The 19,528-nt window shown below is 39.4% G+C and overlaps 1 protein-coding gene across 3 annotated transcripts; it reads right to left on the bottom strand.

Moving 5' to 3' along the window:
- Nucleotides 1–2,433: 2,433 nt before the first annotated feature.
- tacr1b (tachykinin receptor 1b) lies at nt 2,434–18,802 on the bottom strand. 3 transcript variants are annotated; one of them, XR_001777126.2, is made up of 8 exons: nt 18,240–18,795; nt 16,908–17,083; nt 14,657–14,851; nt 9,340–9,490; nt 9,027–9,223; nt 8,766–8,865; nt 5,729–5,952; nt 2,434–5,637 (listed from the first exon to the last, which is right to left on the bottom strand). XR_001777126.2 is itself a non-coding variant. In XM_008423213.3 (7 exons), exons 1-7 carry the CDS (start codon nt 18,462–18,464, stop codon nt 5,818–5,820), a joined length of 1,179 nt encoding a protein of 392 aa, XP_008421435.1. In that variant the 5' UTR covers nt 18,465–18,795; the 3' UTR covers nt 2,434–5,817. The 3 variants fall into 3 exon arrangements, 2 of the variants coding, with proteins under 2 accessions (XP_008421435.1, XP_081469781.1); XM_008423213.3 differs by having other exon boundaries at nt 2,434–5,952; XM_081613655.1 differs by lacking the exons at nt 2,434–5,637; nt 5,729–5,952; nt 8,766–8,865 and having other exon boundaries at nt 9,023–9,223; nt 18,240–18,802.
- Between the last annotated feature and the right edge of the window lie 726 nt (nt 18,803–19,528).

Genomic DNA, 19,528 nt, shown 5'->3' with positions numbered 1-19,528 from the left:
GTCAGTTTGAGGAGTTCCTGACTGTAACTTTGAGGGAAAATAGTTTAGAAGATGGGAAAAAAAGACAATTCCACACAAAATCCCAGATTTGTTAAAATCTGGAAAATACCTCCGAAGTATTATCCAGCACAGAAGAATCACTGTAATCATTTTAATATTTCAATAATGAAAACATACTAACTTAAAAGCATGACTATAATTACATGATAAGCAGTGTATTAAATAATTGAGATATAATTGTTAAACTGTCCAGATTCTAGATTTGAAAGAACATAAGAGGAGCACAGACTTTAATAAATCAGTGTTCAAGCAGCTTTTTTCATCAGTTCAAAACCTAAGCTGCAAATCTAAATGTGGCAATCATTCCACCCTGGAATTAGCACTAATGCTATGAACTGACATAGGTTGGAGAAAAGGTAGCTGAAAGGTAACATCTGTTTCATACGTCTATGTTCACATTCTGGAAATCTGCCCTCCTCCTTTGCCAGAATATTTCAGCCCCCCATAACGATGTGGACATTTTCCTTCTGAGAACAGGTTTCTGTTCACTGGAATAACAAGTGTCAACATTTCCATCTGGTTCTGTACAGCTTTAACAATAGCGGGAACCTGTGCTCTAATAGTTTGGAACCCCAGGTTCAAGCACAGTCCTAAAGGTCTGTTAATGCTATATCCTCAAGTATAAAATCAATTTTGGGGTTTTTAGAAGATGGAATTGTGGCACTTGTGGCTTTCCATAAATGTCCAAATTGTTCTTTTTATTTCTTCTGTTTGTGTGACATGTTTAGATTTGGGGCTATTTTCTACTGCTGCAAGGGAAATAAAAAAAAGTTAAAAGGTTTTATGTAACTTAAATATTAGGTTTATATTTTTCCTCATCAACAATCCTGTTTTGAAAACAATATGCGTGACTATAGTTTGATAGTTTGAGCGCCCAGTGCTGTCCGTCTGCAAACTAATTCAGCACAGTTACACTTTGGAAGTTAACAGCCAGGTGGCGCCACAGACGCAGTTTTGAGTCAAGCCTTGGACCAAGGATATTGCAATGTAGCAAAGGTTTTCTGATAAGATCATTACCAAAGGAAAAAGAAGGAGAGGAATGAAGAAGAGGAGACATTCTGCTAGTTTCTTCTCTGGCTCTCCAGCTGTTGCAGATCAAGGCAACTGAAAATGAGTCATATTCTTTGTACAAAAGTAAAAGTTGATGTAAACATAGAACATATGATCTTGCGAAATACTTTGATAGTAAATAGTGTTATGTATTTAATGAAGCACAATCAACTCTTTCTTTTTTCTTTTACGATCTCACAGCATAATAATACACACAACATAAATGAAAGGTAGTAAAAGACATGCCGCCATCATACTCTAACAACTTCCTGCCGTCTTCTTCCTCGTAGTTTACCCCAGAGGCAGCGACCGGTTGTTGGCCATGTGACTTGTGTGACCTGAAAAAGTGTTTCCATTGCAGTTCTACGAACTAAATACATTTATATATAGTCAAAAAAAATCACATCATTTTAGCACCGAAACTTTTAATTTAATTTTTTTCTTTTTTTATTATTTCTTTTATATATGTAGATGGTCATGGAAACGCAGCTTGACGGGTTACGGCGCCATCTGCTGGTTCTGGTCCACTGAGTTTTCTGGACATTCAATTTCACGTCATGTTTTCTTCAGCTGAGGCAAAATGATCAAATACGATCAGAATCAGACATTTGAAAATGATCAGCAGCATGAAGCCTCATTTCCCTTTTTGAACTAAATTACTATCATAAATTTAGAGTTCACTCACACTAATTACTCAAAGGCGCATCTTAATAAAATACATTACCATAAGTAAAATTAATAGACAATCATAAAACAAAAATATACAGATTTTTTTCTAGCTCAACTTAAATCAGGAATGAAGTCAGTTTGCTGTGAATGATAAAGGAGAATTTGAAGCGTATAACGAAGATGATGTGCAGCCCTGATATTTGGTGCTGCTGCACAGACGGCCGTGTTGCTGCTCTGTAAATCCAGCCTCAGTGAAGTCCTCACTCTGGATTATTTTCCTGGCAGCTCGTTTTGCTTTCCTCCTCTTCAAAGCTCTGGAGTGGCTGAGAGATGTCTCACTCTGACCAGCTCGAGCATGGACTAAGTGTTTTATCAAAAGAAATCCCAACTGGAAAAACAAGAGGAAGCTGTCACACCCAGCAATCTCTTAATTAAATGTTGTTTTTGATCTCTAGCTGATTGTCTAAGCGTGACAACAGAAATGATAAAGGAAGCTCCATTAAAAGGTCAACAGAACCGCAGAGGCTGCAGATAGATTTGTGTTCACGCAGAGCGATCAGAAGTCTGGCTCTATTGAGATTTCTGTTTGCTCGACGCTCATCGAGCCAACAGTAATTATGATTCAGTTATTCACACAAAAAAAAAAAAAATCAGTGATGGATTATGTCGTTTTATTCAGATTACAGTCAGTTTGTTCAAACCTACAACTAGACATGTTCAAGACAGAAACACACACACTGTTCTGTAATATCATTTCCAGTCTGTCTATTCCAAATGCCTTTTTCAATATCATATTCCTTTTTATAAAGAGAGAAACAAGAAGTGAGAAGCTGAGAGAAATGAATGACTCAGTATTTTTTCCATTTAGGACTAAAAAAAAGTTTCAGTTCCCATATTTTATTAAAAAAATTGTTTTCCAAGTGTGTATTGAAGGAAGATGTTTATTTCAGTTGATTTGTTCCATAATAAAAATAATTAAAAAAACAGAGTAAAAAATATTTCTTAAAACTTTTATTCTAGAAAATTTGACCTCAACCAACATCAATGGATCGGCATGTCATGTCAGCTGTTTGGAGAAAATTTGTCTTTCCATCAAAGGAAAACTAAAGCTCAAGTTTGCCTGTAACAATTTTGCGCTGATTAAAAATTGAAAATGGCAAAGTCTCCATCTGCATCAACCACCTGCGCTGAGTTGAGGGGATTTGTATTTGATCTGGAGTCATGGCCGCACAAAATGACCACAAAATGACTCCAGAGGTCACAAATGTTCCCCGGGCCGCACATTGGACACCTTACACAGTTTGTTTGACTGGGAACCTGTTTATATGATTGGGTAAAAATGACTTTGTTTTTCTCCTAAAGTTCTTTGAAAAGAGATGGTGTTAACTGGCGCCATATAAATAAATTGAACTTAATTGAAAATTCAGGTTATTTTTGACATTAAAATCAGTTTGAACATTTAAAACGTTTAAGTCTGACAAAAAAAAAACAAAAAACAAAACAACATAGTACTGCATACATAATTATCACTGTACAGATTTTTACAAAGTTAGTACAATCACATAGTTCACTGAATACACAAAAAATTTGCAATATGATCTCACGGTACAAAGATGACATTTGGTCCAAAATAGCCTCAGAGATGGCAAAGACAATTTTTTTTTCTGTGAAACCAAAATTAGAAACCAAATGCTTCAGGTCATAATAATAGATTTATGTTTTTAACTTTCATTATATAGTAAATGTTCATGCTATTTTTATCCAAACTCCTCCTCTCTTGTTACGGATGTGAGTACAAACACCTTTGTCATTAAGTTACACCTTTTTGCAGAAGTCTTTATGCAAGTTACTGTTTTCACAAGTCAACTCTTGTATGTGAATGATTATAAATCTCTTCAGGGAGAGACGAGATTAAAAGCGGTCAGCAGATCGTCACCTGTTCCTGAGTTGTCAGGTCAAGTTTATTTCCGCAGCACATTTCAGCACCGCAGCAGTTCAAAGTGCTTCGGATGAGGGTGAGCTGGATGGTATCAGCTGAGAAGAAGTTTATTTGTGTCTTGAAGCGTTCTAAGGGATGCTGGGACCACCGAGCCCTGGTTCGGACGGACTCACTGCAGTAACTCCAGAATCCATTGACGGACATCGAGAAGATGGGATCCACCAGCTGCATTACTTTTAGATTTTTACTAAAGAGTGAAGGAGGTTGTCTGAGGTTATGAAAAAAGACTTAAAATGGATTCTAATAGCTTTTTGCTAATACATATTACAATTGTAATAACACATTTTTTAAACTAATGTTATTAAGGATCTTCTCAAGCCAGTCAATATTCTGCATTTGGACGAAGCAGGACCAACGAGCAGAGAGAGATGGAGGAAGTTCAAACCATCTCTTCTGTCAATCATAATGAGAAAGGATCATGTCCCCTACTCCAACCTCTCTCTGCCGTATAGCCATCCAGCCAGACAGAGGTTTAAAAAGGAGTGGCAAAACAAATGAGGTGGATTAGCAGTGCTAGCCAACAACTGATGGTGTCATCCAGGATATGTTTCTGTGTAATAACATCTGCTGCCCTCACATTGAGCTGTTAGCATGTTTTGACAGTCATGAGACTCTCATTCAGCAACACTGGCTTCAGTCAGAGGCCTCTTAAAATTCATCGCAAGGCTGACTGCTACCTGAGACTCATCCTGCCCACAGCATCACCATCCACAACTCTTTACAGATACTTTGACAACATGAGTTATGACAACATTTAATTTCCCTTTGGGATAAATAAAGTGTTTCTGAATTGAAGTGTGCAGCACACATTTGTTTCCAATGAACAAGAAACTATTCTTCTCTGTGCTTCTAGGAAACTGATATGGCTGAGGCATCTTTTTCGTCTACACCAAATAATTTCCTGCTTTTTATGAGAAATTCCAGTTCATATATATACACTGCAGTAGGAGGCAGAAACAGGAGACGCTTTGTGACCAGGATATGAATAAAAACAATCTGCGGAGAACTAGTGGCAGTGTACTGTATTTAGAAACAGAAAATCATAAAGCTACTAACCAATGAACAGTTAATGTTGCAGTGATGAATGGGAATGACCCGTCCTTTCAATCTGGTTTACAAACTGACATTTGCTGCGTTTCCATTTCAAATGAGCGCAAATATTTGTTGCTGTTATGCTAATGTCCAAGAGACATAATTTCTCAATTTTCTGTTTCTGATAAGTAAGAGATTAAATTAAATTAAACTTGCTGTTCAATATGACACGGTACAGATGTTAACAGATACATGAGTTACATTCATAATTCATTCGTTCCTCATCTATCAGCCAATCAGTGTCTTATTCAGGCATTGGAGTGTGTTTCCATTAAGCAGATTTAGTTTCATAATTTCACTTTATGCAATTCCATGGCTAATGGAAACGCAGCTACTGTCCTGTTTTAAGATTGCATGGCAACTACTACAATCTAAACAGATCAGCAGTTCATCACAAGGCAAAGACACACCAGACAAACACCTGCACCTGGTACCTGTGACATTGAAATTGTGCCTTATGTCTGCAGCAATGAGCCTCAGACTCCCCCCTGGTCGTGCTATGTGTGGCTTGTCTCCCATCTCTGGACCTCTATATTTAGCTGCGCCTGTGACCTGGCTGCTGCAACCCAACCAGGCTCCACACATTGTCAAAACAAGGGGCTAATCCTGCCCAACAGGTGCTGGCTCTGTACAGACAGGCAGTCTGCAAGCACTCCCCAAGCTCCCATGCAACACAGTTAAAAACAAGTGAATTGACACTGTTGCTAAGCAAATACAGGAGTTCCTCTTCAATCCAAGTCAGGAACACGAGGGGTCAAGACTCTGAGCTGTGCAGGTGATGAAGGATGAGATTCTCTTAAGTCTCATTGTGATGATGCCCTCATCCAATGTTATCATGTAGTTGTATCGGCCGTTTACCTCATGCGTGACCTGTACACAGGTCGGTTAGCAGCGTTAGCATCCGGGCCTCTCCACTCTTTACCCCTATAGGTGGAAACGTGAGAGCTTTAGGGCAGCTTGTCAGAGGCCGAGCTGTTCATTGCGACCTCCACGTGAGGATAAACATGCGATTCGGCAGGTGGCGCCTCTGTTGCTGCGGCGGGAACAACGGTCTCCGTTCGGCTTGCGGGGTATATGCTGACCTGAAAGCAGAGAGCGTCCACAGTTCGGTGAGCGGATAAAGTCCAGACAGTTGTTGATGCATGTCCTAGCTGAGAGAGTTGTGTTATTTACCATGGGCTGGTGACAGATGGCAGAGTTCATCTTCAGCTCAATTACACTCAGAATTACCTCTATTCTACCCAAACACTTACCAAACAACCATGTTCCCTAAAACGTTGGGTTTCTGTGTGAAATATAAACAAAACCAAAGTGCAATGGCTGTAAAATGACTTGAAACTCATTTTTGATCAGACACACCACAAACACAACATGTGAAATGTTCATGCATATTTTAGTATCTGGAACCAGGGACACAACAGGACAGACGCAACACCTAAGACAACATTCAGACACTAAAGAAACAGCATCTACTAGTTGATGCTGGAATTATGCTGCTTTATGAGGTTCACCAGTTCAAAGGCCTGTTAACACAAATAGCAAATCAGCCAAAGCAAAGCAAGACACCTAGATGTGCTGAAGTCGGCTTGCTGAAGTTCAAATGGGGAATAAAAAGGTAAATACTTTAGGTGTGACTGCACTGGCTCCTCAGTAGGGTATAACAGGTTTAGGGTACAACAACAGAAATGAGCAAATACTTCAGTCCCCCTCTAAAACGCTTATATCTTCTCATTTTAATAGTTTAAACATCAAAATATAACAAAATATGCATTAAAGTGCACAGTTCAATAAGGAATACTCTTGGTCTTCCTTATCTTTGCTCTTAGTGGGTACAGCAACTATCAAGGAAAATGGATGCTGCACCTGGATTGTCTGTTTTACAAACGACAGCCAATAGCAGGTCAGATAGAACTACCATAGAAACCATTGATCATCCTACCAACAAATTTGCAGCAGCTGTTTGAATCAATCATGTCAATGTAAATAAAAATGTCAGAAACGTCTCAGATGCCTTTTTGACTCCATACCAAGCATTTCTAAAGGTGTACCCATAAAGACCGGTTGGGGTAGACTTATTAGAACGCTAAAAAGATGCGGCGAGGTTAGGTAACGAAACACATGGTAAAATTAGCATTGTTAGCAACCAAAGGTTAGCCAGCCAGGGTATTCTTACAGAGTCTCTTATGTATTATTTACATGAGAAAAACAATTCAAAACAGTTTTATAGGACAAATTCAACTCAAGCATTAATTCTCTATGTCACTGTTTTTCTTAAAATTCTGTCTTCGTCACAGCATTTATAAAACAACTTCCCTTCTTTGTGTCTTTGTACCTACAAGCTTTTAATGATCTGTCTTAAGCCAAGCTGATACCTTCCAGTCCGCTCTAACGTCCACTCAACCACCGCGTCGTACCCTCACCCCTCACTAGACTCTGCAGTCATCCGCGTACAATCAAGGTTTTTGTGACCAGACTGGCTGTGCACACCAGCAGGGAGAATAATATTCAGTCATATACCAATAGAGCAGGTCAGACCCAGGCAGGAGATGAAAACAAGAAGGAGTTTTGTTTTAAAGAAATACAACAGATTCTGATGTACTGATAATTTATCCTTCAAAGACAACAAAACCTGAACTGATTTTCTGATATTTCATTCTTTCTTTTTGGTTCTATTACTCCTTTGAGTAGATATAAATATAAATCAGAGCATTTTCATCCCCAGCCTCCATGAGGTTTGATAAAAACTCTTTATATCTGTGGAGCTGATCCCCAGGATTCAGCTGCTTTGCAAAACCAGCCAATAGTGTGTCAAGTAATATCGTATTTCAGCATTCCAAACTGAATTTTCTATTGAATAATGCTCTTCAAAAAATTCTGTAAACGAGTGAATTCATGACTACTGAACAGCAAACGGGTTTCACTGTGTAGAGGTTCAGCTGGATTAAAACTAGTAGGAGAAGGAGCAAAAGCTTCTCCATTAACACTAAGTGACTGTAATACATGGACAATGAAAGTGTGTCAAGTCCTTACAGTTACAGTAGCTGCGTTTCCATTAACCATAAAATTGCGCAAATTGAAATTACGAACATCAGTTTGCTTAACCGAAACACGGAAATTTAAAATAAAACTCATGCTTTTCGGTAAAAAGTTTTCATCGCCATATGATGAGGTGGTTTTCAGGCTGCATCGAAATACATCTATTTCACAACTGCATGTAAATTGATCAACAGTACAATGTTACTACTGGGAGAAATGTTGAAGAAGGCGACAGGAAGTAGTAGCAGGATGATGGTTTGTTTTTGGGGTTTTTTGGACAGTCTGCAGCTGGTTCCACCAGAGCTCTCACAGCATCACAATACAATAAATCAGAGCATTATCATCCCCAGCTCTGTGTCATTCACGTTTGAATGACACACAACACAAAATGTTGAGTCATTTAAACATGTTGAACCAATATTTCTTCTATAAAATTGCAGACTACAATTTTCCCACAACGATGCATATGAAGCTGCTCCCAAGTAGGCGGGGCTTGTCGCTCCAAAGCCTGAATGAGACCTGATCTCCTGATGATGAGCTCTAGCACCATCACTGAATTATGAATATTTCTAATGTACCTGTTTTCATCGGTCACTTACATGATTTTTAATGACTTATCGCGTGAACAAGTTTATTCACATGTGATTTTAATTTCACTTCTCTAAGAACGGAAACACTGCAATTGTGAAATTGTGTTTTTTTTTTCAACATTAGCAGAATTCAGACAGAATTTCTGCGCACATTTATAATGGAAACACAGCTACTCTGTGATGTGTTCTCTGTATGTCGGGACACATGGCCGGTAAAAACAGCAGATGAATGAACACTTGTTGTTCTGACTCGTCCTTCTTACACAGACCTGGGTTTGCAGGTAACGAGGAGATTTGAGTTCCAGCAGCTCCTCTTTGGTGACGGTGGGAGCACAGCAGCAAAACACCTGCTGGAAGCCTGCTCTGAACCTGGCAGTAGAGGAGGGGTGGGTGGTAAACAGTGGGAAAGGATTAATAAGAGGAAAGGATTGTGCACACAAACCCAGATTACAGCCCAACTCATGGCAAAACACCCACGCTGACAGACAACTCGCCTTTTTTAAAAATATATTTTATGCTGAGCAGCTCACCTGCTGTTCAAGCAGTTGTAGATGACTGGGTTGTACATGGTGGAGCTCATGGCCAGCCACATGACGGCCAGGTAGACCTGCTGGATGTAGCGCTCCTCAAACAGTTCGGGGAAGAACTGGTGCAGCAGGAAGTAGACGTGGTACGGCAGCCAGCACACGGCGAAGGTGCACACCACCACGATCATCATCTTCACCACCTGCCAGAGGAGGTACGGTGGTGATGTCTGCTTAATCTCTCCGGTTGCTTTACATGTTAGGGATTAAAAAAATCTTCAAGTTAAAAGACGGGTTCGGGTGTTGTTGTCTGGGTTACCTTGCGTTTGGCGATGAGTTGCTCTGCGTAGTGTTCAGATGAGTCTCCTGGAATCTCGCTCGCCCACAGGGTGACGGCCACCGTCATGTACGCCCATCCCATGATGCAAAGGGGCAGGAAGTAGATCAGTACGGTCACGCACACATAGTAGCTACGGCAACAAAAACGCAAGCAGGTAATTTATTATGGAGCAGTCACAGTTGCAGTATGGAACTTTTTTTAAAAATAGAATTTTTGACATATTTTTTTAAAGTGTCAGTAAGAGGAAATTCGTGAAAAAAAAACTAGCGCTTTTGCCTTCTCCCAGTAACTAGAAACAACCAATCAGAGCCAGGGGGTGCGTCTTAGCGCTGTCAATCACAATCTCGTGTGGTGTTGCTCATCCCCCTCTGATTACTCTCCTGGTTCACAAGCTAATTAGCATGGACTCCAATGACAAACGGTTTTCCTGTAATGGTAGCTATTTCTCCACCATTAGCACCTTTAGCAGTGAGCACATGAGGATGATTGGCAGCGCTGAGACCCTCCTCCTGGCTCTGATTGGTTGTTTTTGACTGGAAGTGGTGAATTTCTAAAGACAGTGATAGTAGCTCAAGGAGGATGAGGAGATGATCAATCTTTTCAAAAATCATCTGTCTCATATTATAATCATGTCACAACATGGTGACAGATTTAACAAATATGTAAAAGACTTATTCTTTCTAAAAGTTACACACTGCAGCTTTAGTAGAGTTTTTATTCAGTTTTTGTTTCAACTGAAATGTGAGGTGGCATTTAATACCAGGAACACGACGGGTCAAAACGTGGCTAACTCATCCCAGAACCAGTACAGTAAGTGAACAAAACATCCTTGTTCAGATCCTGTTCCACCTTTACACTGTAGGAACATGTCACTGTCATGGTGGAACGCAATCTGTGGATGCACAGTTTATGGAACCTGGAAGCAGATCTGCTAAAACACACTGCCAGTTCCTGACAGACTCACCAAAAAAACAACTCCGTCGTAAACAAACAGGACGGACCTGCTCTTTTGTTTTCATACACAGCATGGAACCCAAATCCCTTAGCGGATGATGTTTTGATGTGTGAAATGATAAAGTAGGGTGTGTTACATCCAACAGGAAATCACATAAGATGTGTATCAGCCTGCTGCCACTTCAGACATGCCTAAAGTACTCAGAGTTAGTCCACCATCTCAGCAACATTTCCTTACATTAACTCTTCCTGGGTGGTAATGGTATATATAGAAAATACATAATAAAAAAAAAGGCAGGATATGACACGACCAGTTCTGACATACAAACAGGAAATTAATGAAATGTCCCAATTGACTCCAACTTCAGGAGTTCGACCCAAAATAGAAGGATTACACACCTCAAGATGTGCCCGGAATAAAATTATTAAAGGAAGAGTCACTTTTATATGTGGGGTGGCAGAGGATTAGGAGGGAAAAATAAGGTTAGAATTTACAGATTTTCTGAAACCTGGGCCGTTTTATATGACGTTGTTTCTCGTAGCACCAGCTGGATCATATTGACAAGCCGTCCACTGAGGCTTGAGCTTCACAATATTAATCCAGATGACTGTGATAAATTCTCGGGCTCATTCATCACGAACCCACTGGACCTGTGAGACGTCTTTCATCATGTTCTGTTTATTTTGGATCCAAACCTGTTTTGAAGGCTGTTTTACATCAATCTAACATCATGACTTCTGTGCTCCAGGGTTTGGACAGAAAGGTTACTTAGTAATGATGCAAAGGTCCTTAGGATGCAGATTTACAGTGAGTGATGGCAGCGGCTAGAGACATGAACCAGATGATTTAGGATGAACGAGAGGTTTGTTTTTAATAAAGAAGTTCAGTTCAGTGCAGGAGAATCGTCTCAACACGACCAAATGCTGTTTGCCCTCTTTTTCTACACACTTTAATCTCAAAATATGTTTGATGTGAAACATTAGAGTGTGGACTTTACCAAGGAAACTCCTAAACCTTCATTTTTTAAAAAACTATTCAGAGGTGGACTTCTTTCTGATTATTGTCCTGCATTATTTAAGTGAAACTAAGCTGATGGCAGAATTCATGTTTCCATCAATTACAGTAGATCATGCTGTAGTACCAGCTCAGCCGCTACCACCACCGTGTTTGACTCTTGGATTAATTTTTCTAAAATACTGAGATGAATTAACAAGTTGCAATGCTTCCAAAAAGTTCCAATTTTGCCACAGAATATTTCTCCAGAACTCTTGGAGATCATTAAGATGTTGCTTTGGCCAATGAGAGACGGGCTTTTATGTTCTTTATGCTCAGCAGTAGTTCTGGCTGTGGAACTTTCACATGGTGGCCATTTTGTCTCTCTTTGTTGTTGTTTATTCACAAACTCCAACCATGACTGAGACAAGGTGAATGTGCATTGCTTCAAGTTTTACTGTAACACAAGTTACTTATTAGTTTATGATTAACAAACCATTGTTAATGATGGAGGTTGAGTGGGAGAGAATGGTTTATTTATATTGAACTCGTTGGTTTTAAAGAAACACAAAAGGGGGGAAAACTGCAGTTTCCACAGCAGAATAAAATCACTAATCCGATTTATTTTCAGAACTCCAATTTGCCCAATTTTCAGGTCAATAGAAACCGAGCTACTGTCATCAATAATTGCACTATGAATTATTCTCACAAATTTTGAAATTTGCTGAAGATTACAAGAGAAGTGCTGAACAGCAAAAACTGTTTTGTGATGTTGCAGTGTCAACTGCGACTGTAGAAGAAAATAGTAAAGCTTCTCGAGTGACATGATTTCAGTTTTAAGGAAATTAACAACATCTTATCTCTATTTGAAGTAATAATTTGCAACTTAAGATTAACTTCTATATTTAGACCTCATTTGGCCTGAATAAGCCATTTAGATTTATTCTAGTCATGCTGCACACAGAGGAAAATTTGTCAAAAATAAACAAAAAATACAAAACAAAAGAAAAACAATCATAGTTGTTCAGAGATTCCAGAATGAGTAAATCAAAACTAAAATGCTCCAACATGGACTACTATGATATTAAGAAAGACACTTGAACATCTGCTTTACTTCGCTCCTTTCACACCAGATGCCATCTCTCTGCACTGACACAGTTTGCCTGCAGTGCTGAGAAAAGTATTCACCCCCTTCCAAATGTCTTCAGTTTACACTGTTTTGCTTTTTCACATCATGTGTCATTATCATCACAACCGTATCCTAAGTGAAAACAAAAGGCAGATTTGGAATGATGATTTGATTTTCCAAAGGGAAAAATAGCCAACCAGAACTGGCTCTATGTGAAAAAGTAATTAACCTGGTAAATCATGAATTTACTGTGATTAGCTGAGTTGAGTTTCACTGGCCTGGTCACTGCCTGACCTTTAGCAGAAAGAAAGAACTTAACTGACTGACAAGATGAAGTGGGGGTAAAATAACTCAAATCCAAAGACTTTTTATAAAATGTGCTGGAAACAGTTCAGCTCCACTGTAGCTGAATTAAGCATTTCTGTAAAAAAATAGAGATTGATCGAAAATTCCACAGCCGCTACTTGTTATTATCACACCTGATTGCAGTTAGTAAGTTGACCTTTTCACACAGAACCTGGTTGGTTTGGGTTGTGTTTCTCCTGAATAAATGAAAGCAACATCTGAATGCTTAAAATAATAATAATAACATTTTAAAAATAAACACAAGGCATCTGTGAGGGACCCCAAAGCTTTTCCACAGCTCTGTAGCAGTTATACGTGTTGGGGACAGGCCGCCCTTATTTATGAATATTTTACAGCCTGCAGGATTCTCAAAGGCCAGCGGCGCTGTGACATGCAGATTGCATGACAGAAACCTGTCGGCTGGAAGTTGGTGATAATTTTGTAAGATGAGGAGAAAAAGGAAAAAGGAAAAATTGAGACCTGGAGCGCTTCTGGCTATAAATAAAACATGGTGAAGAGCGTCAGACAGGATTGGAGTAATCCTCTCCTCCACTGAGGTAAAAGTTGAAGTTTTGCAAATAAATATGTAAAGCCAAAATCTATTTATTTCAGTAAGTGAAAACCATAATACACATTAATTTGACTGATCAGATTGATGTTTTCGAGACTTTACTATTGTTAATGATGATGATTTGCAGCTAATAAAAACATATTTAGAAATAAAATATTACATCAGACCGATAAAAAACATGTGTGCTTAATGAAAGGTATGGGTAATACATGCTTAAAGTTTGTCAAAAAGGGGTTTTTAATCTGACATGAGCCACATCATATTTTAATTTATTGACTATCACTATAGTCAATAAAAGTATGGTCCTGTGTAAAAACACCAACATTTCTTTGCAGATCATTCCCTCAATACATAAGTGGAATTCATATCCAGATGACATCATATGCTCAGGGATATCATGTGTATTTCATTTGTTGACACACTCAGGGTGTTTTCACACCTATTAGTCCAGTAGACTCAGTTCAATTAGGGACCAAAATTGCAATATCTGTTAAATGTTCAGGTGGTGACGGTTCGCTTTCGCACTGCACTGTGTCAAATGAACCAAACACTTTAAAAAATCTGTTCCCCTCCTCACCTGTGGGGGCGCCGCACCTAGAATCACTGAAGGAAATGTCACAAGAACCTCTGAAGAAGTCGCTGAGCACAACTTATTACTTCACGAAATGTGAAGAAAAATGGAGTGGCATCAGATTTTAGAGCATTCACATGTGCATTCAAACCAAACTGGAGTTCACTTCAACTGAACCAACACCTACATTAGTAAGTGGATCAGAGTCTGAGAGCGCCTTCACACCTACCCAAACGAACTGGATTTTCTAGATAAGCAGGGTGGAGTTGGATTAAAACGGACTAACCGTTAGATGGGAATCCATCCTGACTCACCATTTTGTATCATAGTAACTTGTCACATCTGTAGATTAAAATTTTCAGTCCCACCATCAAGAAATGATTCCTGCTAACTCTTGGCTAATGAACCACATTTAGATGTCTGTTGGTGACAGCTTCTACTTTGAAACCAAATAAAGTTCAATGTTTGATTTGACCATCATAAATTCAAAATCTAAAGGTTTTGTTACACTTCCAACAACAACAAAAATGCTTAATAAGCCCAAGGATGTTTTATTAATTGTCCACTAATAATTTAACAACCAGTTTCCTCTCAGGATAATGTCCTCTAAACACTGAATTAAAAAAAAAAAGACACATGGGAATAACTTGATCATTACATGATTTAAACTTGTTTCTCACAAGTTGTAAGACAACACTGTGGTCAGGAGGAAACACCAGCTCAGCTACTCACATCTTTTTGAAGTCGACAGTGTCGTATTCAGGCCAGTCTATGAAGCAGACCATGCGTCCGGGCAGCACTGCGGTGGACGAGTAGAGATACTGAGGAAAGGCCAGCAGCAGAGCCAGCAGCCAGATCACACCGATCACCAACCGAGTCTGAGTGGACGACAACCTCTGCTTCAGAGGGTGGATGATGGCCATGTATCTGCAAACACACACACACACGCACGCACGCACGCACGCACGCACGCACGCACACACACACACACACACACACACACACACACACACACACACACACACACGGACACACACACAAAAGGATTTATGGAGCTACTTCACCGACATGGACTTTCCGTGATAATCAACTATAATATTGCAATTTCTTATTATTATTTCCAACGGTTGATAAGAGCATGATTTTCCTCCTGGGTGGCCTCTGATTTCTATTAATCTCACAGAATGAAAATTAACCAACTCAGACAATGATTTGAGACTCATTTAGAGTTAAATAGACAATTATTGCCTCTAATTTAATAGCACTTGACATTCTCAGAGCGTTTTATAACCAGGTTACATGGACCTGTGTGCACTGTTCTGCACTGGAAGGATACTGGAAGACTTCATCTACCAGAAACTGAAACTTTTAAAGTCAAACTGCATTGACCTTTCAAGTACCGCCCAACAACAACTGTGTCTGGGGTCATCGCTTTCAACAAAGTGGGATAATTGCTAATAGCTCAACAGAGACAGAAACTTTGTGTAACTTTTAACCAACAACCTGTGTTTTCAATCAATCAATCAATCAATCAATCAATCAATCAATCAATCAATCAATCAATCAAATTTAATTTGTATAACACATTTCAGCAGCAAGGCATTTTAAAGGACATGAAAAGATGAAATGAATTAGGCTAAAATTGTAAAAGGTGCAGTAACTCTGGTTTGAACAACCTTGAAACTGGTTTGGTTTTTCTAAACATTTTAGTGCAAAATGTATCTTTTGTGATTGTTGTAACATATTTTACATCCACTTGTTTGTGTGTTTAATAAAATAAAGTTGATAAATGACTTACTTTTTCTTTCTTTTTGCCATAGCATTTAGCTGGTTAATTTAACTTGTATTTATTTTTCTCCTTTACATATTCATTACGGTCACTATGATTTGACAGTTTGGCATGAGATAGAAAATCTGTGAAAAAATTATGCTCCTCTGCCTCGATCAGAAACAACCAGTCACAGCCAGGAGGAGGGTCTTAGCCCCACCCCCATGCTTTCTGCTTTACTGTAGCTTCCTGTCAGCAGAGAATGCTGTGAATGCTAAGGCTAGTTAGCATAGCCACCGATGACAATGGATAAACAGTTTTCCTGGAATAGTAATTAGTTACATATCCCAACGTTAACAACATGAATTGTTTGGCATTGTTCTCCTGCCTGATACATTTGTAAAAGTAGATCATAGAACAAACAAAGACTCTCACTGAATCGTGTAAACGTCAGGAAGACTCAGCTAGAATGGTGAAACTTTCCTTCTGGACAATCCGATGTTAGATATGTGCCTAATAGGACGGGATACGGAGTCAAAAGATGCTTTAAAAAAGTATTGCCTGACATGTGTGTGCTCATGTTTGCAACCGGATTATTGAGCCTTTCTTATTTTTGTCTTGTTCTGGTGAATTTGTTTTCAGTACAGGATCAGTTCACATAACAAAAACCTGGCATTTTAACAGGGGAGTGGAGACTTTAGAAGTCATAGCTACAAATGTAAGATCAACACAGGAGGCATGAAGATGGTTTGAATGAAACATTAGAAAAGTTACACAAAACTTGTTGGTGATATCTTCTGAATATTAGCTTCAATTAAAAATTATTCCTATTTTGCATGACTGTTATTGGCTTGTGTTAGTCAATTTTTTAACATGTCAGTATCTGTAAGTGGAAACTGGGCAAAGATTAACAACTAATATTTATTTCCGTTTTGTATATTTTTATGGTGCCAAAGGTTTAGGAGAAAATCTATAAATATATCAATAAATATTAGTTATCAGCAATACTAATATTGGGCATTGATATTGGTTCAAAATATTCACATCGGTGCATCCCTGCTCTCATTCCTCCAGTCTCCTTTCTTTGTCCTCATCCTGTTGTCCAGATCTGCTAGATGTGGCACCAGAAATGTGACCTCTGCTGTTTTAAAGGAAGACTCTCGTGTCGGGACAAATCATAATTCAGACACAAACAGTGGGTAGAGAGTGACACACCTGTCCAGAGCGATGGCTGTCATGGAGTAAATGCTGGCAAATATGGCGGCGATGGGGAAGAAGTTGTGGAATCGGCAGTAGACCAAACCAAAGTACCACTCGTTGTGAACGGCGTAGGTGAAGTTGACCACCGTGTTGAATGCCGACATGGCGGCTTCAGCAAAAGCGAGGTTCACCTGCAGAGGAAAGACAAAATTCCCTTTAATGCAACTTGTAAACCTAACATGATTTTTCATATCCTTATTTTAAATCTAAACCTAGATATGGAATGCACTTGGTTAAATGAGAGTCCTTTCCATTTCTATGTTGGAAATGGATGGTTTCTAAGATTAAGCTCATGAAAAAAAGCAAACATACTGAGTCAAATTTAAAGGTCACAATCTTTCAAAATGCAACTCATTAGATGAGGGTTAGATTCAGAGGCAGAAACAGATCTGACTGGTTCCTGAAAAACACCTTTTATCTTCCAGAATAATCCAACACTGCCTTTATCAGAGTAGATCTCAGGATTTATGCTCATTGAGGAAAATGATCCAACCTGGGAGCCTTCCACATTTTGTCTCATTAATGACATAAACTTCCATGTGTATCATTGGAAATGTGTGCAGTAGATCAACTCAATTCTGCACACATCGTTATAGTAGAGGAAAATCGACAATGGCTTTCAAAGGTTTTCACAAACAAAAAATCTAAAATGTGGGAACTGAATTAGTTTTTTGTTAAACAAAAATTAACCAGGTGCCTTCAGATGTCACCTAATGAGTGAACAGAGTTCACCTGAGTGTAACTTAATCTGAGCATGAATGCAGGTGCTGTGTGAAGGCCTCAGAGGAACAAACAGCATTCTGAAGACGGGAAAGCAGCAGACAGGTCAAAGGTTTAGACTGAAGGAGAAGAAGAATGAAGATCAGCTGGAGTTTGAGACATCAGTTGATTTTGCAATTTTGCTCAATGAAAGATGTTTGTTCTTTGTTTTTTTTTTTCTTAAAAAACCTGTAGAGTTAATTTATCTGGATCTTATTTTATTATTATTATTATTATTATTACTATTATTGCGTAATCTATCAACCAAATACGTAATCAGATAAAGTTCCCTTCAAATTAGAAGATTATTCTCTAATTTACAGCGACTAGAAGTCAATCTCAAACTCAGTACATTGAGATTTGCTTTTCATGACTGACTTCCTTCAGCTCCTACAGAGTTCCTGTCTTACGCGCGGATTTTTGCGTCGCTGTATAAATAGACACATTTTTGCATTGCAATAAAAAGCCTCATTTCTGAAAGTTTCCTCACTCCCGAATCAAAACGCCCTATTTTTACGCACAACTCACTAGAAAGTAGTTGGTGACCGTCCTCATGCGCCTGTGCGCCAGAATAATCCAGATGACCACCACGTTGCCGACCACAGACACCAACACGATGCCGAAATAAGCGACGGCCCACAGCGTGATCTGCCACACGGGCTGGATGAACTTGTTGAAGGCGCCGCTGCAGTTCGCGGAGACGTTCGACCCGTTTTCGCCGCTGCATTCGGTGGTGTTGTAGAGCGCCTCCATCTTCTGGGCACAACCCCGAACCCAGACTCTAAAACAATATATAGGCTCGAGTCTTCTCACTGGAATCCTGCAGAGCGGAAGTAGCTCGGCGCGTCTTCACTCATTTTACGCACCGCGCACACAGCGCTGCACTGATGGGGAAAAAAAATAATAAAAACGATACCAAAGCGCAAAACGCAGCGGCACACCAGCCAACTACTTACGCACTTCTGGTCTGCCTCATCTCCACACACACCAGCTGCTACACCCACACTCACCAATCATGATTAGTGTTGGCTCTTTATGTGCAGAATCACATTCCAGGCGAATTATTAATATATGACCGTGTGAGCCAACTTAATTTATATGGACAGCTATAATCTCTGCAGGATTAATCTGGGTCAATTTGATGATGTTGCTTTTTAAGCAAAGGAAATAGCGGGCGGAAATAAACACAACGTACCTGAAAATGTACGAATATATAATACATTAGAGAACAAGGCTGTGTGGACACCAAAGGCTTCTATGAATAAAACATTGAAGATGTAAAAGTCTATTTAAATGGTTTAAGTATAACGATTGCATAAAAAGGTCACTGTAGAAGAAAAACGGCGGTGTTAAGTGGCGCAGTTGGTAGAGCTGTTGCCTTGCAGCAAGAAGGTTCTGGGTTCGATTCCCACCCCGGTCTTTCTGCATGTTCTCCGTGTGCATGCGTGGGTTTTCTCCAGGTACTCCGGTTTCCTCCCACAGTCCAAAAACATGACTGTCAGGTTAATTGGCCTCTCCAAATTGCCCGTGTGTGTGTGTGTGTGTGTGTGTGTATGGTTGTTTGTCCTGTTTGTCTCTGTGTTGCCCTGTGACAGACTGGTGACCTGTCCAGGGTGAACCCTGCCTCTCACCAGCAAGCCTCCCAACCCCATTAGGGACAAGGGTGTAAAGAAAATGGATGGATGGATAGTAATGCTGAAATTAATCTCAAAAGGTTTATAGAAAAAACATGGAAATGAGAGATTCTAAATTTGAAAATGTTCAAAAGTCAAAGATTTTTCCATTTTGAAACGTTTCCACAGGTGCAGAACAAAATA

Source organism: Poecilia reticulata, chromosome 12 (genome assembly GCF_904066995.2).
Source record: "Poecilia reticulata chromosome 12, P_reticulata-male-v2, whole genome shotgun sequence".
Classification (NCBI taxonomy): domain Eukaryota; kingdom Metazoa; phylum Chordata; class Actinopteri; order Cyprinodontiformes; family Poeciliidae; genus Poecilia; species Poecilia reticulata.
Note: the sequence above shows the minus strand (reverse complement) of the source record. Positions and strands in the feature narration are given on the sequence as shown.